The sequence below is a fragment of the Mytilus trossulus genome, chromosome 9, assembly GCF_036588685.1.
Source record: "Mytilus trossulus isolate FHL-02 chromosome 9, PNRI_Mtr1.1.1.hap1, whole genome shotgun sequence".
Lineage (NCBI taxonomy): Eukaryota > Metazoa > Mollusca > Bivalvia > Mytilida > Mytilidae > Mytilus > Mytilus trossulus.
In genome coordinates, this window is record NC_086381.1 from 3,332,869 (window position 1) to 3,357,003 (window position 24,135).

Here is a 24,135-nt window from a genome sequence, read left to right on the forward strand (position 1 = left end):
AGACCATCTTTCCAACACATTACTTCAAATTAAAATTAAATATATTGCAGGTTACTTTTGATATTAATTAACAAACATGAAATAATAAAAACGAATTTTATGTTATTTTTTATCACAAATCTGCAATGTTTTGTGTTTGAGTGCCAATAAAATATCTCAATAAAATGTTACTTTAAACTTTCAGGGGATAAACTAATGACTGAAACATTAAAAAATATAGACTTTTGCATAAAATACCAAGTAATGTGAGGAAACCAATCGTATGCAGGAAAAGCTCAGTTGTAGTGACATTTATTCTCAGTATTACTAGTGACAGATAAGTACTGAAACTGGTACTTACAAGAGATCTAAACACCTCTACAACTATAACCAGTTCACTGGACAATTGTAAGTTCTGAAATAAAACAAGTATGGACGTCATGCAGTCAGATAAAGCAGAGGTATCTACTGCCCAACTGTAGGGAAAAAATATTTTTACAAGTGTATATATGTCATTATGTTTTACTTTACTATACTGTCAACTCCAAGGTGTTTTTTTGTTGGTGATTGTCATATTTCTTTGCTTCTGTGATTTTTTTGTGTGTGAATTTTTTGTGTGTGAATTCGTTGTGTGTGATTTCATTGTGTGTGTACTTCTAGTGTTGATTTTTTGTGTGTGAATTTTTAGTGTGTGAATTTTTTGTGTATGAATTTTTTAAAAGTGTGTGAATTTTCAAGTCAGTTGTATATTGTATGTTTACTCAATTTTGGCTCCTCCGTCGTAATTATTGCAATGTTAACCAATTATGTCAATAAAAAAAACAAATAAAACAAATACCACTGGTTTTCAATTTGTTCAGGTTGTCATAATGGAGTGGACCATTTGACTTAACCAGGTTTTATAGATTCCCCCTTTTTGAATTTACCATGAAGTCTATGTAAATAGATATGACACTATGGAATGATTTTTAAGGTCATATTCAAAGAGGAGACCCTCAAGGTTGATCAGGGATGTCAAGGTCAGAGTCATGCCCTTCAGAACGATGTTCATAATACAGCATCTATACTAAAATAAAAACCTTTAAATAACTGGTATGAAGAAAAAGTTATGAAAATTTAAAAAATTAAATTATGAAAGCTAAAGACAAAACAAAAATTGAATAAATTCATTAATATTGAACAGTTATACATTTAATCTGTCTCTAAATTTGACATTAACCAATTTTTCCTTAAATAGTATTTTTTCCTAGCTCAGAAATACCAATTCTGTTCTGAAAATTACTAGAATTATAAAATTCCTAAATAACTTTCCTCCACAGAACAGTACACAATACCCTTAAGATATCTGTCTCTCTGCTCTCTATTATTATCTCGTTCATTCATTCATTCATTCATTCACACATCTTCCAGACAACCTATTTAGGAAGTATCATGTTAGTTATCCCACCCAGGTTAGTTCTTGATACTTTGTGAAAAAATGGTTTAATATTGATGTACTAGACATGGAGGGTTGATTAAACAAGAAGTTTCATTTACCAGGTTTCCAGGTGTATGGTGCATTCAGAGCTAATTAAGAAAGGTGTTATTTTATTTTACATTTTACAAAATAGTTTAGAAAAAATCCAAATTAAAATAAGTCATGTTTATCAAAAAGAAAAAGAAAGATATTGTAGGATGGCAACGAAAACTGGGAGAACATAAACATCTGACCGTGGGAATTTGAGATTTTTCTGATCTCAATGATTTACTGATTCGTTTCAGTTGTATGTTGTCTCTACATCTTCTATATAGTTTTTTTTCTCCACAAAACAGATCTGTCTTGCTGATAATTTTTATTTTTTTTTCACAAATTTTTCTCTCTCTATAATAGTTTTTATTCTATATCTCTATAATATAGTTTTAAAATTTTTCTCTCTCTATACTCTTTTTTTTTCTATCTATTTTTTTTCTATCTATAGACTGTATATGTCCAAAATATGGTAACAAAAAAAGGTCATTAAAAGGGTAACAACTCAAAAAAATGTTGACTGACAAGGTTGATGATGGATACCAAATTTCTTCTATGTTTTTTTTTCTAAATCTGATCCATATCAAATTTGAAGGTGTGCGTTACTGATAAAGTCAGGTGTGTTGAGTTCAATGATGATGGTATGTGACAATTATAAGTTTTACCTTGGGCGAAATCCCGAATTCTCACCGAAATCACTTGTGATTCTGAATGTTTTTGCTGTACAAAATTAATACTCTATTTCTATGATTACTGTACATATGAAGGTCTCTGATATCCTAATGATGATAACATACTACAACAACATTATACATCTACCTTTGGTAACATACAATGTCTGACTTAACTAAAAATTGTATAAAACAATCATGCTTTTATTTACACATATATACATATATATACAAAGAAAGTAAGAGTAGAGTACTTGGGTAGAGGGGGGACTCAGGGAGTAAGACTAAGGGCAGGTTTACTTCTATCTTTTTATAGTTTTCATTTTTGCCAGAGAATTCCTAACCTGTTATGACCTATTAAAAGACCAAACCGTCAATAAGTGTTCAAGATACAATCATCACTAAAACATCAACCAACCTATCAGTCAATACCATCAGTCATTCATTACTTGTCAAGTAATCTGGGGGCAACTGGTCATAAGGGACAAAACTAACAAAAATACAAATGTGAACCTACTCTTCAACGACACACAATACTAAGCTGAAACATCCGACACCTCAAACTGTACCCTCTAAAGGTCCTCCAAAAACCATTCAGACAATGACTCTTCATGAAATGCCTCCTGAACCAAACTCTCCTCATAGCTGCTCTGCCTTCCTCGTCCCAAATCACAACTCTATCCTGCTCATCAGTAAAGACCTCGTCATCCTCTAGAGACAGCTCTTCCACATCACCCACACCTTCTTCTAAATCCAAAGGACCACAGCAAGGTAAAACCCTGGAGATTACATACTGCATCTGCAGATTTCGACCCTCACTTTCCAAGTTTGCGCCAAACATCTGCAGAGTCTCATCATCACTCTCCAACCTTTGTTTTACCTCACTATAATCCTCGGATAGGGCCTCCACCTCATCGGAAACTTCAATAACCCTCCTTTCCAGATCCTCCCACCACTCATCAGCCTGCTGCTGCTCCTGATCCCAGGTTGAGAAAAGGTCAGCATCATCTGTGTCGAAAACCAACTCATGTTCCTCTTTCTCCTCAAACACCGCTGTATCGTTTTCAACAGTGTCATCCAAAGTAGAAATGACTTCTACCTCAAATGGCATTGCTGAAAACAATGCAACACAGGGTGCTTCCACCAAACACTGCTCCGGGTCAGCAGCCCTTGGTAGCTCAGGAGACTCTACCACAGGGGAAGGAACATCACGACACATACCTTGAACCTGGGGTGACATCTCTGGCTCAACACATGGTCTAACCGAAGGACCATACGGACACAGACCTACTAAGTCTACGAACTCTCTCACTATACATAGTATACCAATCATTTTCTTGCTTTTCTTGTCGTTTTGTCTGAAAATACAGAAAAGTAAAATTATCTTAGTGATGTTTGTTAATTTTATAGACAACAGTAAGTTCGCAGAGCCCAGCCTGATACAACTGCAGTAGACGAACCCTGAACAGTTTGCAAGTTGGACAAAAATACTTGAAAAAGGGGTTGTGGTTGTGAGAGAAAGGGGGGAGCGGGGTTAGACTTGTAGTTTCAAAGGACGTTTGATAAAAAAGAAACATATCCCTATAAATACCAATAATGAAGGTAATAATCAAAATGTTCTTTCATTCCCCAAAACTGGGGAAGATCAGTTATTGATTGTGTGTTGAATTCATGTAAGGTCCAGGGACAAATGTTTGAGTTCAATATACAAAAATAGAATTTTATGGGGGGGTATGTTTTTTATTCCTCTAAAAAGATATTATTAATATCCTCGATTTGGTGAATTTTTTTTTTTATCGGGTCAAGCAGATGACAAAAAAAATTCTGAATCCAGATTTCCCCCATAACTTTAATAGTGTTAAATATTGAGAGAAAAAAATGATAGAAAGCGTTGAAAAAAGGCAGAACAAGACTGTGCATTAACAACTTTTCAGATGGAAGTTAATGTACTAGCTGGTTTAAGCTCCTCCACTTCTTTGCTTTTCAAACGAGAAGTTCTCTATGGCAGGATTGGAGAGTGAAATAACTAAAAAATTATTCAGTTAACGCACTCTACTAAAAATAACCTAGTTAACTCACCAGAAGATCGAAGGAAAATTTACCATTTATGTTACAATACTTTATATAATAATTTACACGTCATATTTTGTGTGTATTAAATCTTCTGTCATATCAGTATTTTTTGTCTTAATATTATACAAACAAGGCTCCCTGTTGAAGGCTGTACTTTAACCTATCATGGTTTACTTTTTACATTGTAATTTGGATGGAGAGTTGTCTCAATGGCACTCACACCACATCTTCCTATATCTAAAAAATATAAATCAATGGAAAAATGGAAAATTTAAAGAAAAAAAACCCACTTATAATGACCTCAAGTAATTGTTTGGAAACTAGAAAAATGTTTCACGGTTTTGGCACCTTTTTGACCCCTAATTTCTAAACGTTTGATGCAATTACCCCCAATTTAATCCCAGCCTTCCCGTTGTGTTGTGATAATTTGCAATAACATTTCAGAAAGATCTATACTCCAAAACACTATAGTATAATAGTCATTTCCATTCTCAATTTTATGATAGTCCCAGATAATAATGAAATAAAGAAACTGTTCAAATGAATTTTAAAGATTTCATTTCTATTTCTATTGTAAATGCTTAACTATAGTATAGGAATAAAAACTGTTTTGTCCTTGCAAAAAACTTTCCATTTCCAGCATGAAAGTTTTTGTCTCAGTTAAGGGGGCTCGCGGGTCTAAATCAACTTTTTTTCCTAATATAGGATTTTGCTATTTTTTTCTATGATTTAACTTTATCTTATATACCTAATAGAAATATAAAATAAAAATATGGGGTCACCATTCATATATACGCTCACAATCTTCCTCAGAAAGAAGCATACATTTTTGTTAATGTCCTTTTTTTCTGTTGAACTAATAGGAGATAAATATTGGTAATATCGAAATAAAAAATTTGTAAGGGTTCCATGGAACCCAGTGTCTCGCCTATTTTTGCTGTAAATTGCAGGCTCAACAACAATGAGGAAAAAAATCAATAAAAATATTCCTCTTGTTTCTCTTTTATGATTGTAAGAAAATAAAGTCCATTTAAAAGTAAATTACAGAAAAACGGAGTAATCTTTTTACAAACTTTACTTCTGGATACAATCTTATGATCATAAATAAGCTTCTGTCCAAGTTTGGTACAAACCCATAATAGTTTAAGAAAGTTATCAAAATTTTAAAAACTTTAACCACAGAGTGACTGTAATGGTTACCCACAGAAAAAACTAAGTCCATTTAAAAGTAAAATATGAAAAAAAATTGTAAGGGTTCCACGGAACCCAGTGTCTCGCCTACTTTTGCTGTAAATGGCAGGCTCTACAAAATTGAGGTAAAAAATCAATAAAAATATTCCTCTTGATACAATCTTTTGATTGAAAGAATCTTCTGTCCAAGTTTGGTAAAAATCCAGCATATAGTTTATGAATCTAATAAATGCTTTAAAAACTGCAGACTTTACATGTATGTAATGTTAACTGGAAGAAAAACTAAGTCCATTCAAATGTAAAATATGGAAAAAATGGATTTATTTTTTTACAAAATTTACTTCTGGATATTATCTTATAATCATAAATAAGCTTCTGTCCAATTTTGGTACAAACCCAGGATAGTTTAAGAAAGTTATTAAAATTTTGAAAAATTTAACCACAGAGTGAATGTAATGTTTCCCTGCAGAAAAACTAAGTCCATTCAAATGTGAAATATGGAAAAAATGGATTTCTTTTTTTACAAAACTTACTTCTGGATATTATCTTATGATCATAAATAAGCTTCTGTCCAATTTTGGTACAAACCCAGGATAGTTTAAGAAAGTTATTAAAATTTTAAAAACTTTAACCACAGAGTGAATGTAATGTTTCCCCGCAGAAAAACTAAGTCCATTTACAAGTAAAATATTGAAAAAATGGAATTTTATTTTTACAAAATTTACTTCTGGATTCTATCTTATGATCATAAACAAGCTTCTGTCCAAGTTTGGTAGAAATCCAGTATAGTTTAAGACAGTTATTAAAATTTCAAAAACTTTAACCATGCACAGAGTGAATATTTGTGGACGCCGCCGACGACGGAATGTAGGATCGCCTAGTCTCGCTTTTTCGACTAAAGTCGAAGGCTCGACAAAAATGGATTTATTTATTTACAAAATTTACTTCTGGATACTATCTTATGATCATAAACAAGCTTCTGTCCAAGTTTTGTACAAACCCAGGATAGTTTAAGAAAGTTATTAAAATTCTAAAAACTTTAACCACACAGTGAATGTAATGTTTCCCTGCAGAAAAAACTAAGTCCATTTATAAGTAAAATACAGAAAAAATGGAATTTTATTTTTACAAAATTTACTTCTGGATACTATCTTATGATCATAAACAAGCTTCTGTCAAAGTTTGGTAGAAATCCAGTATAGTTTAATAAAGTTATTAAAATTTCAAAAACTTTAACCACAGAGTGAATATTTGTTGACACCGCCGACGACACCGACACGGACGGAATGTAGTCTAGCTTAGTCTCGCTTTTTCACCTAAAGTAGAAAGCTTGACAAAAAAAAACTAAATTACAGAAATCGCTTAAATTTTACAATAATTTAGTTTATACACAGCTTGTTTGAAAACAATTATAAAAATTATAGGTCACAGATGAGTTAAAAAAAATATTTTTGCACCAAAGGGAGATAATTTGGAGCTTTTTCAATGATATAAACATTTTTAAAGTCATCTGTGGCCAAACCAAATCAATTTGTATGGGTGATTTTTGTACCATATTATAAAGTAATAACTAATAGTGTAATAAATAAAATTTGAAATGAAAAAACAAATGTTTAACTTTTTTCCTGAATTTTTTATACCTGCGGGCCTCCTAAATAGACAGGAAATATTTTATTGTTTAATGGGGTCTTCAAATATTACTTTAAAATTTATCACTTTCAACCATGTTTTGTCAATATTTATTGGGGACTGTTGTTTGTAGTAATTAAATTTTCACACCTAGCATTGCCAGGTGACAGGTAAAAAGACACATGTAACTTCATTTATCTGTAAATTGTTTTATTTAACTTTTAACACAAATTTTGAATAAAAAATATATTGATTTATAATTTGTTGAAATAATAATTTGTTGATTTTTTTTTATAAATCTTAAGTATGCAATATCATAGCTCAAAATGACTTAATCAGTAGGAATAAGTGTTTTAAATGAATAAAACCTTAAATTAATTAATTTGTATAAGCTGAGACATGCATAAAGATAATTAAAATTCAAATATATTTGCCTTTTTATCAAGTTTTTAATTCAATTGATAGTAAAAACAACCATGAAAACTTCAATTGACCAGTATTTACCAGTATTGACTATTAAATATTGTCCAGGGCGCTAAATACCTGTAAATGCCACTGGTAAATGCAGCAGTATTTAACACCCAACCTTGGTTTGTTGTAATATACACTGTATCATGGTAGTCAGCAGATATCAGTACTAACCAAGCAGAGTGACCTTAAACAGATCTGTGTTGTGTTCATAAAAGAATCAATGTGTACTTCAATCTAAAGATTATTGTTGTTTTAAGAAATGATTTGGTCGTAGGTTGATGATAAGAGATGTCTCATATTTTCTCAAAACAAGAATGATTACCAAAAACTTGTTGAAGAAGTTGGCGCTAATGTCTTATCCTATATAATTCTATATTCATTGCAACTCTTTTTCTGATAGAAGGCCACTGTGTGTGTGTAATAAGTATAGCTGTTTCAATAATTGACATTGAAATCTTTTGTACATATGTTATTTTTTTATATTTTATTCCGAAAACAGAGTTGTCTGCTAGAGTCTGCGAAAATAAGCAAAAATTTACACGCCGCCAAAAAATAACCTGCTATATGGTATTATGTTCAACAGAATTGTTCCTAAAGTTGCTTCCAACCTTTGAAATAAGATGTCTAAATGTTTTGTTGACAGTTGCTTCCAACCTTTGAAATAAAACGTCTAAATGTTTTGTTGACAGTTCAACAGTTTATTAAGATGGAAGCTAAAACAAAACGCAAGACATCACAATACTTTTTCACAAGGAAATAGTGTATTATTGACAATGGAATTCTTATTGCAAAAATGTTTCAACTTAAGTACCATTGTCTTTTAAAAGTGATGAATAATATTAATATTATCAGTAAATACTGGCATCCCTTAGGAGTCAATTGTCAATTTAGATGATTTTGACTTTTTTGTAGATCTTTCTTTGAAAAACGTTGCTGTTTACAGTGTTGTTTATTTACCAAATAATATTAAAGAAATCAATAATTTAGAACTTACATTTAAGACCAACTGTTCAAACTATTTCCAACTGAACAGAATAAAGATGCATGAAACTAATGCATTTTTTCTTCTTCTTCTGAATGCATTTTTTGTACTTATTCAATATTTAAGCTGCTATATTTAACTGTATTATGTATTTTATTTTGTACGTATTTGTCTGTTTTCTATTTGTATTAATATTTTTTTAAGGCCTCATGGAAGATTAAAATGTAATTGTTAAATGTGTTCTTTCGTTAAATAAAGAATTTTATTATTATTATTATTATTACAGTACATTTCTATTTTTTAATAATATTCAAGATAACCAAAAACTGCAAAATTTCTTTAAAATTACCAATTTAGGGTCAGCAACCCAACAACGAAGTGTCTGATTAAGCAGGGAACATTGAACTGCTGCAAGTTTTGGTTTTCTGACATTGCTTTTTACATTTATTCATATTGGTCAATCAAATTTTCCCAAATTAAGTTAAGAGGGGGTGGGGGGGAGAGGGTCAGTAATCCATCATTGAACTTTTAATCTCGTCCCTTATATCTTGCCACTAATTTTTGTTGTTGTATAGTTTGGAGTAGTTGCAGCTTTGAGGGTTAAAATTGAGGATATTAAAATTACAAAAGAGAGCTGCTAGGTTAATACCAGAAACAGACCCTTTTGCTCCTTCCAAGCCTTTATTCAAACACTAGATGACAGTAGAGCAGAGCATAAAATATCACAACTTTTTGATGACATTAAAATTAATCAAAAATAATGCCCCATCATGTCTTATTACTAACAAACTCATTATGTTTCAGACAGAAGATCATATCCCTTGGCGAGTTGTTATTCAAGGAAACCTCAAGCTTCCTAAACCAAAAATAGAATTGTTCTAAAATAAAATATCTTTTGTATATTCTGGACCATTCTTGTGGAACAATTTGCCAATAGTCGTATAGAACTATTACAAATGTTAATTCTTTCAAATACAAAATAACAGATCATTTATTGAAATCAACCTGTTGAAATATATTGAGAGCTTATTGTCATGTTTATTTTTTCATCACATTTTATCAAGCTTTATTGAACTTAATTTATCATACTTGACTTTTATACCATAAATGTATGAAATATGCATATGTTTGCACTTTGTTGGAATTTTTATATCAGTTATATAGCTAACTGTGTATTGTTCTTGTGGTTGTTGCAATAATTGGAAAAGTGTTAAAAAATTTGTAAAAGAAAATCAAATATTGTAGAAAATTTTACAATCAAAATATAAATCCGACTCTATCAATTATACAAGTTTCCCCCATAAAAATGCAAAAAGGGTAAAAATCATCATTTAAAGGCAATAAAAGATGAGAAAGAATGAAACAAATACATTTTACTGCATAAAGAAAAAACTAAATATATACATGTACACCCATTTCATCAAAATCAATCCAGTACATTAATCTTTGAATTGACTCCTTTGAATTAAATTTAAGTTTAAATAGTATCTTTATATTAAACTGAAGCAATTGTTTTTTTGATTAAATATTCAAAGCAGTTGATTGTATAATTTGATCAAGACAATATATACAAGGGAGACAATTCTAATATCATTTCAATTAGATAGAGTTATCTTATTGTATTTCTACATGAACACTGGCTAAGTGGATTTCATGTAGAGCTCCAGTTAAAAAATTAAAAATTAAGAGTTTTTATAATCATCATTTTTGTTGAGCCTTCGACTTTAGTCGAAAAAACGAGACTAAGCGATCCTACTTTCTGGCGGCGGCGTCGGTGTCCTCAAATATTCACTCTGTGGTTAAAGTTTTTGAAATTTTAATAACTTTCTTAAACCATACTGGATTTGTACCAAACTTGGACAGAAGCTTGTTTATGATCATACGATAGTATCCAGAAGTAAATGTTGTGAAAATAAAATTCCATTTTTTCCGTATTTTACTTATAAATGGACTTTGTTTTTCTGTTTTTCTGCAGGAAAACATTACATTCACTCTGTGGTTAAAGTTTTTAAAATTTTGATAACTTTCTTAAACTATCCTGGATTTCTACAAAACTTGGACAGAAGCTTGTTTATGATCATAAGATATATCCAGAAGTAAATTTTGTAAAAATAAAATTCCATTTTACTTATAAATAGACTTAGGATCACTTAGTTTTCTTCGGGAAAACATTGCATTCACTCTGTGGTTAAAGTTTTTAAAATTTTAATAACTTTCTTAAACTATCCTTGGTTTGTACCAAACTTGGACAAAAGCTTGTTTATGATCATAAGATAGTATCCAGAAGTAAATATTGAAAAACGATAAATCCATTTTTTCTGTATTCTGCTTTAAATTATATTATTTTTAATTTGTACCAAACTTGGACAGAAGCCTGTTTATGATCAAAAGCTAGTATCTAGAAGGAAATTTTGTTAATAAAATATTGTACCTGTGTATCTGTATTTTACTTATAAAATGAACTTAGTTTTTCTTCCAGTTAACATACAGTCTGCAGTTCAAGTTTTTAAAACATTTATTAGATTCATAAACTATCCTGGATTTTTACCGAACTTGGACAGAAGCTTCTTACAATCAAGCGGAATATTTTTATTGATTTTTCCCTCAATTTTGTTTAGCCTGCAATTTACAGCAAAAGTAGGACACTGGGTTCCGCAGAACCCTTACAAATTTTTAATGTAATTGAGTGAAATATTTCTTCCTTTTGCATTATCTGTTCAAGTTCACCCCTCTAGCATATTCCTGAATGTATTTTATTTTCTCATGGTTTTCAAATTGAGATATATTTACTCTGTTTGGGTAAAGTTGATTCACTGTCATGTGTATGAATTGGGACAGTATTTATAGCTCTGTGAATGTGTTAAAACAATTTAACATCATTCATGGAAAGTTATTTTAATCACCCAATTTTAGTGATATAAACCAAATTATTGTCCATGTAAACATCATAACAGTCCCTATAAATATATGATCATAATAATGGATGGTTATTTAATGACCAGTGCCATTGCACACAGATTTATTCCTTTCTCCATGAATGAATCAATAATATGGGTGAAATTTCTATATTCCTCAGAATAAGTAACAGTTTTGAGACAATATATATACTTATCTCTTTGGCTCAAGAGGTGATTTTCTATTCTGCGTAAATTAAAAGAAAATTTTATGAACTGTTGCAGATTTCTTATCGTTACAAATGATTTAAAGATTCATATTTATTCGGACTTGACAGTTCTGCCATTTGTAATTTCTTGACCCATATTGTTTTGGTTACATTTTAACGTTAATGTAAGTGACCAAGAATGTCTAAGTAGAAAATTACTATTGCTTTTTGATTGCTCACTTTTAATGACGAAAGTATCTTTCTTAAAATTACAAATATAACATAAAATAAATAAATTAAGCAAAAATAATTCATTATTTAGGGTAAATAACGCACTTGACAGCGGCTAATAGATTTGTTGAGGCATAGTTTTTATAAATTATTGGGTTCTCCTTTGAATGAATTGGGTTTACAAACACTGAGGAAAATTGAACCATAGAGCAGAAAACAACATTCAAAATTCAAAATTCTATCTCAAAAATTTTATTTCATTCACAAAAAAGTGGTTCTTTAACAATCTACGCAAATCTAGGCAGTTTTGAATTTTATTAAATATTTTTTCAAAAAAATAGCCGTCAGCAAATCTATCTTCTGGCAATGTCATATCCAAAAATCAACGCCACTTTGCTCATTTGAATATTATACTAATGAAATTGGATACAGGTCACGGAAATTATATTGAAATTATATTGAAATGATATGGATTTTTGAAAAAATGTCTATTTTAACTTTAATTTCAGTGATTGACAGGTTGCCAGGGCAGAAAATAAATATACACAACAATATACACCATTTAAACGAAACATAATGACTGTCGTTGCAAAAATCAAGGTTCCTTGAAAATACACCTAATCGCTATTTATTCCATTCCGGATAAGTTCTAAAATTACACAACTTTTTCATCCAGTTGAAGCTATCTGGGTCCCTGTTTAAACAATTCACGATGCATGATACTTTTTAATGAGACCTGTTTAAACTACCGTAAATACTTCAAACAAAATATTTTTTTACTTCAATTTTAAATTCGAAAAAAGTGGACCATACTATATCAAAGTTTCTTGATCATCTCTTTGTAAACTTTTTCCTCCCTCAGCTCACTGCTGATGACCTCCATTTTCGGCCCGCGTGACCTAAACAGGAAGTTGTATAAATGACTGTTTTTCCAGGAATGGACTAAATAGCGATAAGGTGTATTGAAGTGAGAGGTTTTTAACATTGCAGCATAAAATACAGGCTAAAATGGCTGAAACTTCAAATTTGCAAACTTTGTGTTGAAAATTGGCTAACAAGGTCATTAGAAAAACAAGTTGCTGGGGTGAAACTTGAAACTTGGATGTCCAAAGAATAAGCCAGTCCAAACCTTGTATGATTGATTGATTGTTGGTTGCTTAACGTCCAGTGGCAAATATTTCATGCATATTCAGGACACTAAGGTTCCCACGTAAAGTTAAAATGCCAATATTTTAAGAAAAATAAACTCACGTAAACACGAAAAATTCACTTAATTTGCGTTCATTGTTTTGATTTTGACCGCCTGACAACTTTGCGGAAATATCACAGTGATTATAGACAAGGACTCTGTGACGGGCAACTTATAATATCCGTGTTTTAAAGATTTTAAGGATATCAAGCCAGTCTAGTTCAAACTATAATCAGGTAGTACAATTCTCATTGACATATTATTAATATTAATGAGCAAAAGCACTACTAATTTCTGGCTATGTATCAGAAAATTCTATGGGAGTTAATATATACCAAAAATTGACATTAAAAATTTGTAAGGGTTCCGCGGAACCCAGTGTCTCGCCTTCCTATGCTGTAAATTGCAGGTTCAACAAAAAATGAGGAAAAAAATCAATAAAAAAATTCCTCTTGATACTATCTTTTGATTGTAAGAAGCTTCTGTCCAAGTTTGGTAAAAATCTAGGATAGTTAATGAATCCAATTAATGTTTTGAAAACTTAAACTGCCGACTGTATGTAATGTTAACTGGAAGAAAATCTAAGTCCATTTAAAAGTAAAATACAGAAAAAATGGAGTTATCTTTTTACAATATTTACTTCTGGATACTATCTTATGGTCATAAATAAGCTTCTGTCCAAGTTTGGTACAAACCCAGGATAGTTTAAAAAAGTTATTAAAATTTTAAAAAACTTGAACCACAGAGTGAATGTAATGTTTCCCCGCAGAAAAACTAAGTCCATTTAAAAGTAAAATACGAAAAAAATGGATTTATTTTTTTACAAAATTTACTTCTGGATACTATCTTATGATCATAAACAAGCTTCTGTCAAAATTTGGTTCAAACCAAGGATAGTTTAAGAAAGTTATTAAAATTCTAAAAACTTTAACCACAGAGTGAATGTAATGTTTCCCCGCAGAAAAAACTAAGTCCATTTATAAGTAAAATACGGAAAAAATGGAATTTTATTTTTACAAAATTTACTTCTGGATACTATCTGATGATCATAAACAAGCTTCTGTCAAAGTTTGGTAGAAATCCAGTATAGTTTAAGAAAGTTATTTAAATTTCAAAAACTTTAACCACAGAGTGAATATTTGTGGACGCCGCCGCCGCCGACGGAAAGTAGGATCGCTTAGTCTCGCTTTTTCGACTAAAGTCGAAGGCTCGACAAAAATGTTTTTTTTTCAATAACTTCCACGAAAAGATATACTTAAAGAGCAACTCTAGATATTTTGTTAAAGTCATGTGTGTAGAATCTCTTTTCTTTAGAAGTGGTATTAAAATCCGGAATGCTATGTAAAAGGTGAATTAAAAAACATAATTTAACTCAACGTGTTTGTTAAAGTGATGATAAATACATGTAACTTAAAAGAAACAGCATTGATACTTGCAAAGCCATAATTTCAATTTTGTACTGATTAAAGAGGGTATTTGAATTAAATTTTTCATTATGTCAGAAATTTCAAATTATTTTACAATGTACATGATGAATGTTGGTTCAAATATTTTTATATTGTTTACAATTAAAGAACCTATATGTCAGCATTCTCACATACTCAAATTTGATTCTTTCTTTTTATTTTAACTGCTTTAGTTTTAAGTTTTCAAGGTTAAAACAAGTATGAGCTAGAGCGTGCTGGTGTTTCCTGAACATACATTTTATATTTTTTTGTAAAAAGTTACTGGTAAAAGATCATCAAGTAAACTTTAATTGATTTTGCCATGTTTAATATTAGTTTTCAATTTGTTGTCACAGCAAAGTTACCAATCACTGTTGATACTGACATTAAAAGAATTGTTCTATTTTTAGTCATGGCAACCATGTTGGTTAGCAGACAGGGTGTCCAGACACATTTTTACACAATATTCATGAAATTCTGTAGTTCAGATTCAAAAGAGTTACAATGAGGGGGAGGACAGGGGGATACCCTTCTCCCACCCCTCTTCTCCTTTCTCCTACCCCTCTTCTCCTTATTTTATTTTTCAATTTACCGGAAAAAAGAGAGATATTTTATTTTTTCATATTTTATTTTTTTTCTCCCAGCCTTCCTCTCCTTTCTCCCACCCCTTTCTCCTTTCTCCTACCCCCTTTGAGTTTCTCCCTGTCTCCCTTACCCCTGTCCTCTCCCTCTACAATGACAAACAGCTGCAGTAGTATTAAGTAAATTTATGCAAAAAAATTTAGTTCCAAGGGACATAACCTAAAGAAAAATATTGAATCAAAGTTGCCTGAAATTCTGTTAGTAGTTTTAGAGAAGTTGTGATGACAGGAAGAGGATTGACAAGTCAAAAACATTAAATTCAAAGTAAACTTTTTTTTTTTTTTGGGGGGGGGTAATTAGATGGCATATAATGGGAATTTAGCTAGCATGACATTTACTTAAACCTAGTCATAGGATAAAAGCATCACAAGATTGACTGTCAATATCAAACAATAAAATACAATACATAAATTAAAAACCTGATGTATCTATATTAGATTTTACTCAACTTAGCAAGTAATACCATTGCCCCTTAATTCAATATCAAGTTCTGAATGTTCACAAAATATTTGCCACTGGGCTTCCAGTGGGTTAGACCTAGCAGTGGCTGATCCATGAATTTTCATAAAAGGGGGGGGGGGGGCACCGACTACTTAAGAGGGTTGCTTCATTTTATATTCAACCAAATTTTCCCCAGCAAATGTTTGGCAGGGACGGGATCCCTGGCCTTTACCCATAATCCATCTCTGCATAGGGGAGTTGACTCCTGAAATATCAGCTGAGTTTTTCTTGCATACTAATAGTAAAGAGAAATAATTGTGTGGATCTGAATAATGATCAATAATTAATATTCTTGAATAATTCTTATATTTGTCAACAGGTCAAAATAAACATGTTTATCAAAATTTTATGGAAATTAAATCCATTTTAGTCAAGTTGGGTACCCTGCATAAAGAAAGTCGAGCACACCCAAATCATCTTTCATGTCAGTTTATTTTATTTGACTGATCTCCACATACATTGAAATTAGCTGTGAATCAAGGGCTTTATAGTAGTAAAATTAAATGCCACCTTTGGTAACTTAAGCACGTATAATTCGTATCAACAATTAAATATAAGATCCTTGTAATAGAGTCGGCCATTTTATATTTTCTGTCATTTGGATGTTTACGTTTATCGGATCATTTATCACTAAAGTATGTATCAATGTCTAGGGGTGATTTCTTATAGCATATACAGAGATTGACATCGACAGCAGTATAAAATTCACAGGAAAATTTGAAATACATAATAACTACTCTTTAATCTCATGGATTTGCATTGTACTCTAGATTATGATATTTTTACCCACTCATAACTTGTACTAAATGATGGGTCTTTTTATGAACTGTTTAACTATTTCATTGTCAATTCAATGTTTGTATTTGACATAAATTCTATCTTTTTGACTTCAAACTTAATCACGTCTCACTTACTCAGTATTTCTCTAATTAAGGGAAAGAGTTAAATTTGACATGCGTGACAAAATCATTTCATTAACCAATCAAATTGCGGCTCTAAGCAACGTAAATATGCCCCGGGTATATTTCTTTACGGTTGAGTATCCCCGAAACTTAAGGATTTTTAAAAAACAAAGAACTAATAAGTGATTTTTTTTTTATAAAATTTCAGATTTAAAAAATGCACAGTGAAAAATTGTACATTTGCTGTGGTGACACCACAGAAAACACGACAACAAGCCGAAACAAGGAGCGGAAACAAGAATCAATTTATAAACACGAAACAAAAATAACGAAAACACCAAAAACCTATACATAAATATAGGAAGATGTGGTGTGAGTGCCAATGAGACAACTCTCCATCCAAATAACAATTTAAAAATTAAACCATTATAGGTTAAAGTACGACATGTACATTTGTTGTGAAATTGCCTGCACCCGCGATTTTGCTGCTACGTATATATATTCTCTCATTTGCATTGATTTCAGTAGACGTAATTTCGAATTCTGAAAAAAAATATTTAATTATATAACGAAACCGTCACTGCTAGCGATGGCTTGGACGTAACATGACGTTACTTAAAATTGCGTATTATCGAAATCTGCCATATATATAGATTTGGAGAAACTGACAAAAACAAAACTGCCATAGATTTAGGATTTGTTTGACAATATCTCAGTAGCATGGGTTCGAATCCCGACGAGGGAAGAACCAAAAATATTATTTTTACAGATCTAACATTATTGGGTTGATGTTTAGACGAGTTGTATATTACATATCCCGTGCTGGCCAAAAAGCCTTAAAGACTTGCTTGTGAGATCTGATTTATCCTCTCAAGTAGGCTCTTCATCTGTGGGCTCTTGCAAGGGTTGCGGAAACAAACGATGTCTGACTTTCAAACACAAACTGTATACCCAGACTTATAACAGTCACTCCACTGGTACAGAATACACCATATTTTGCAATGTTAATTGAAAGACTTCAAATGTTGTGTATCTCTTACAGTGTAAATGTGGTAAACAGTATCATGCGGTTGCCGTTTCACAAACGAATGAACGGTCATATTAGCGACTACCAAGCCAGACCTCCCTCTCAGTCGATATTTGAGATCTCCTGGCCACACTAAGGCAGATTGCTATCGACTGAACAGTACAATCATTGACCACAACAGTGCTTGGTATAGGGAGGAAAGACTCACTCGGGAAAGATTTTGAATAAGAACATTAAATATGTTGGCACCGAATGGGATAAATGAAAAGAGGTAGTTCGAATTCGTGCAGTGATTTACAATTGGGGTATATTTTTTAAAGCGTTTTAAAACCGCAATTTTTATACGTGTGCATATAAAACAAATTTCGTTGTAGAAGGGTCTAAATACAACAACATGATACAACAAATTTACATTAGACCAAAACAGTAAAAAAGTATATTTTAACAAAACGCTTTTGACTAAGGGGACGACCATTTGATATTCTGGGGGGGGGGGGGGGGGGGTTGAAAAATAACCCAGCCTTGATAATCACAAAAATAAATGGTTTGTTCTGTGTCAGTTGAAATTAAATTAACGGACTTTTAATGTATTGAAAATAAATAACTCAGCAGGTCTAATCGAAGTATGAGATGGCACCAGATTCTTCATAAATTCATCTTTTTCCCCAAAAAATCGGGAAACACTTCCCAAATATTCTAATAATAAAAGTAAAAATATTATTTAGATGTACTTGAAATGTCTGAAAATTGGTTTCATTTAACTTGAGGAATATTGCCTCAGAAACACTTACCTCACTTTTATTTCAATTGAACTTGATAACTGGCTCTTTTTTTGTAGATAAAACTAGCATGATAGCTGACATGGTTTGAATTAAAGTAAGACCACCAATTTCCCGGTATCAAATCATTTGAAAAAAAAACATCAATGTATCGCCCGATATGACCTCTTACATTGAAGGGTTAAACTTGCATTAAGTCGTGTTCAGACACTTTTTAAAACAGAAAATAAAGGAATATGGAGTAAACATGCACAGAACCTAATCGCACACAAAGTCAATGCATAGAAATATACAAATGATCAATGGTCAAAGTTTTTATTCCTGTTCATCATCTTGATAGTTGCTGGAGGGTTTTCAACAATAAAAGAATCATTAATACCGTAAAACAAGGTCAACTCCTTAGTGTCGACTTAAGCAATACCATATTTAAAGTATAATACTGCACTGTCACTATTTTTAAATCTAGTCATAAATAAAATGACCAAAGTCTAAGCACAATACAAGACAAGAACAGACAGACAGATCCGGTTTTAATGATTATGAGATTTATGATTTTGCTTTATCCTACATATCGGTCTATTAATGTTGTCCCTAATATCTAAAAGTCTTAAAATACAACAAATCTATGGTTTTGCTTTGAGACCCGAATATTGTAAAAAAAAATTAGCTAAATGAATTGCGTTTCAATATAAGAAAGAGTCCGGAAAACGCTCAGAATGCACGATTTTGCGTTATTTTTCTTAGAGATTCTGGGGGCAGACCCCTCGCCAAAAATAGTTTGCCTCACTATTAAAAGAGGCTAGTTACGGTCACTTGTTTATTATGACTGAAAATTAATTATTATTCATACCAAAAAAAAATGTTCTTTTTACTTTTTTCACAGGAGTGACAAGATTTATAAAAGATATTGAATTTATGTTGGGTAAAACCCCTGCACTAACTACATACGGTTTTTTTTAATGTTAGCTTCACCACTTCTTATAGGGGTAAGTAATATACTGTTCAGAAATTATTGCGAGGACTTGGTGTGATTGCAATAATAACATGCATAATGACACCTGATGCATATATTTATGCAGATTAGACTTTAAAATTGCAATAAATTTCAAATTTGTATTCACTTTTAAAAAATCGCAATAATAAATGCATGCACAAATTTATGAATATACAGAATTTCAGGTTAAATCATCTTTACTCTATGTATAAAGTTTTGAGATATTTTTAAAATAATCTGTATATCAGGAAATATAAAAAAGATGTGGTATGATTGCCAATGAGACAACACTTCACAAGAGTAAAAAATAACACAGAAATTAACAACTATAAGTCACTGTACGACCTTAAACAATAAGCAAAGCCCAAACCGCATAGTCACCTATAAAAAGCCCTGAAAAAAACAATGTTAAACAATTCAAAAATGTTTTCATGAGTATTTAAAATCTTTTCAAATATACTCTTTTAACATTTTTATACTTCCTATTTAACTGTATTGTGCCTAGCTATAGGTAGTGCACAACAGAGATCAAAATGCTCAATTGTCTAAGAGCCTATATTGTGATAAAATCAGCACAAAATTCAAAAACATGCTGTGAACAGTACAAAATTCCACAACATGCTGTGAACAGTACAAAATTCCACAACATTCCTCAACATGCTGTGAACAGTACAAAATACCACAACATGCTGTGAACAGTACAAAATACCACAACATGCTGTGAACAGTACACCGTACCACAACATGATGTGAACAGTACACAATACCACAACATGCTGTGAACAGTACAAAATACCACAACATGATGTGAACAGTACACAATACCACAACATGCTGTGAACAGTACACAATACCACAACATGCTGTGAACAGTACAAAATACCACAACATGCTGTGAACAGTACACAATACCACAACATGCTGTGAACAGTACAAAATACCACAACATGCTGTGAACAGTACACAATACCACAACATGCTGTGAACAGTACAAAATACCACAACATGATGTGAACAGTACAAAATACCACAACATGCTGTGAACAGTACAAAATACCACAACATGCTGTGAACAGTACACAATACCACAACATGCTGTGAACAGTACAAAATACCACAACATGCTGTGAACAGTACAAAATACCACAACATGCTGTTGTGAACAGTACACAATACCACAACATGCTGTGAACAGTACAAAATACCACAACATGCTGTGAACAGTACACAATACCACAACATGCTGTGAACAGTACAAAATACCACAACATGCTGTGAACAGTACACAATACCACAACATGATGTGAACAGTACAAAATACCACAACATGCTGTGAACAGTACACAATACCACAACATGCTGTGAACAGTTCACAATTCCACAACATGTTGTGAACAGTACACAATACCACAACATGCTGTGAACAGTACACAATACCACAACATGCTGTGAACAGTACACAATACCACAACATGCTGTGAACAGTACACCGTACCACAACATGCTGTGAACAGTACAAAATACCACAACATGCTGTGAACAGTACAAAATACCACAACATGTTGTGAACAGTACAAAATACCACAACATGTTGTGAACAGTACAAAATACCACAACATGCTGTGAACAGTACACAATACCACAACATGTTGGGAACAGTACATCGTACCACAACATGCTGTGAACAGTACAAAATACCACAACATGATGTGAACAGTACACAATACCACAACATGCTGTGAACAGTACACAATACCACAACATGCTGTGAACAGTACAAAATACCACAACATGCTGTGAACAGTACACAATACCACAACATGCTGTGAACAGTACAAAATTCCACAACATGCTGTGAACAGTACAAAATTCCACAACATGCTGTGAACAGTACAAAATTCCACAACATGCTGTGAACAGTACACCGTAACACAACATGCTGTGAACAGTACAAAATACCACAACATGCTGTGAACAGTACAAAATTCCACAACATGCTGTGAACAGTACACCGTAACACAACATGCTGTGAACAGTACAAAATACCACAACATGCTGTGAACAGTACAAAATACCACAACATGCTGTGAACAGTACAAAATACCACAACATGCTGTGAACAGTACAAAATACCACAACATGCTGTGAACAGTACAAAATACCACAACATGCTGTGAACAGTACACAATACCACAACATGCTGTGAACAGTACACAATACCACAACATGCTGTGAACAGTACACAATACCACAACATGCTGTTGTGAACAGTACACAATACCACAACATGCTGTGAACAGTACAAAATTCCACAACATGCTGTGAACAGTACAAAATACCACAACATGCTGTGAACAGTACAAAATTCCACAACATGCTGTGAACAGTACACCGTAACACAACATGCTGTGAACAGTACAAAATACCACAACATGCTGTGAACAGTACACAATACCACAACATGCTGTGAACAGTACACCGTACCACAACATGCTGTGAACAGTACATAATACCACAACATGCTGTGAACAGTACAAAATACCACAACATGCTGTGAACAGTACACAATACCACAACATGCTGTGAACAGTACAAAATACCACAACATGATGTGAACAGTACACAATACCACAACATGCTGTGAACAGTACACAATACCACAACATGCTGTGAACAGTACAAAATACCACAACATGCTGTGAACAGTACAAAATACCACAACATGCTGTGAACAGAACACAATTCCACAACATGCTGTGAACAGAACAAAATATCACAACATGCTGTGAACAGTACACAATACCACAACATGCTGTTGTGAACAGTACACAATACCACAACATGCTGTGAACAGTACAAAATTCCACAACATGCTGTGAACAGAACAAAATATCACAACATGCTGCTGTGAACAGTACAAAATACCACAACATGCTGTGAACAGTACACAATACCACAACATGCTGTGAACAGTACACAATACCACAACATGCTGTGAACAGTACACCGTAACACAACATGCTGTGAACAGTACAAAATACCACAACATGCTGTGAACAGTACACCGTAACACAACATGCTGTGAACAGTACAAAATACCACAACATGCTGTGAACAGTACAAAATTCCACAACATGCTGTGAACAGTACACCGTAACACAACATGCTGTGAACAGTACAAAATACCACAACATGCTGTGAACAGTACAAAATACCACAACATGCTGTGAACAGTACAAAATACCACAACATGCTGTGAACAGTACAAAATACCACAACATGCTGTGAACAGTACAAAATACCACAACATGCTGTGAACAGTACACAATACCACAACATGCTGTGAACAGTACACAATACCACAACATGCTGTGAACAGTACACAATACCACAACATGCTGTTGTGAACAGTACACAATACCACAACATGCTGTGAACAGTACAAAATTCCACAACATGCTGTGAACAGTACAAAATACCACAACATGCTGTGAACAGTACAAAATTCCACAACATGCTGTGAACAGTACACCGTAACACAACATGCTGTGAACAGTACAAAATACCACAACATGCTGTGAACAGTACACAATACCACAACATGCTGTGAACAGTACACCGTACCACAACATGCTGTGAACAGTACATAATACCACAACATGCTGTGAACAGTACAAAATACCACAACATGCTGTGAACAGTACACAATACCACAACATGCTGTGAACAGTACAAAATACCACAACATGATGTGAACAGTACACAATACCACAACATGCTGTGAACAGTACACAATACCACAACATGCTGTGAACAGTACAAAATACCACAACATGCTGTGAACAGTACAAAATACCACAACATGCTGTGAACAGAACACAATTCCACAACATGCTGTGAACAGAACAAAATATCACAACATGCTGTGAACAGTACACAATACCACAAAATGCTGTTGTGAACAGTACACAATACCACAACATGCTGTGAACAGTACAAAATTCCACAACATGCTGTGAACAGAACAAAATATCACAACATGCTGCTGTGAACAGTACAAAATACCACAACATGCTGTGAACAGTACACAATACCACAACATGCTGTGAACAGTACACAATACCACAACATGCTGTGAACAGTACACCGTAACACAACATGCTGTGAACAGTACAAAATACCACAACATGCTGTGAACAGTACACAATACCACAACATGCTGTGAACAGTACAAAATATCACAACATGCTGTGAACAGTACACCGTACCACAACATGCTATGAACAGTACATAATACCACAACATGCTGTGAACAGTACAAAATACCACAACATGCTGTGAACAGAACAAAATATCACAACATGCTGTGAACAGTACACCGTACCACAACATGCTGTGAACAGTACATAATACCACAACATGCTGTGAACAGTACAAAATACCACAACATGCTGTGAACAGTACACAATACCACAACATGCTGTGAACAGTACAAAATATCACAACATGCTGTGAACAGTACACAATACCACAACATGCTGTGAACAGTACACAATTCCACAACATGCTATGAACAGTACAAAATACCACAACATGCTGTGAACAGTACACAATACCACAACATGCTGTGAACAGTACAAAATACCACAACATGCTGTGAACAGTACAAAATACCACAACATCATGTGAACAGTACACAATACCACAACATGCTGTGAACAGTACATAATACCACAACATGCTGTGAACAGTACAAAATTCCACAACATGCTGTGAACAGTACAAAATACCACAACATGATGTGAACAGTACAAAATAC

The 24,135-nt window shown here is 32.7% G+C and overlaps 1 protein-coding gene across 1 annotated transcript; it reads right to left on the reverse strand.

Moving 5' to 3' along the window:
- Positions 1-1,230: 1,230 nt before the first annotated feature.
- LOC134683497 (uncharacterized) lies at positions 1,231-16,534 on the reverse strand. Its single transcript, XM_063542807.1, has 2 exons — positions 16,529-16,534; positions 1,231-3,515 (listed from the first exon to the last, which is right to left on the reverse strand). The coding sequence occupies exon 2, from the start codon at positions 3,488-3,490 to the stop codon at positions 2,678-2,680; it is 813 nt and encodes a 270-aa protein (XP_063398877.1). The 5' UTR covers positions 3,491-3,515; positions 16,529-16,534; the 3' UTR covers positions 1,231-2,677.
- Positions 16,535-24,135: the final 7,601 nt, after the last annotated feature.

What these genes read in the sequence shown, in the direction of transcription:
- LOC134683497 (XM_063542807.1), bottom strand. Translation starts at nt 3,490, where the DNA reads ATGATTGGTATACTATGTATAGTGAGAGAGTTCGTAGACTTAGTAGGT.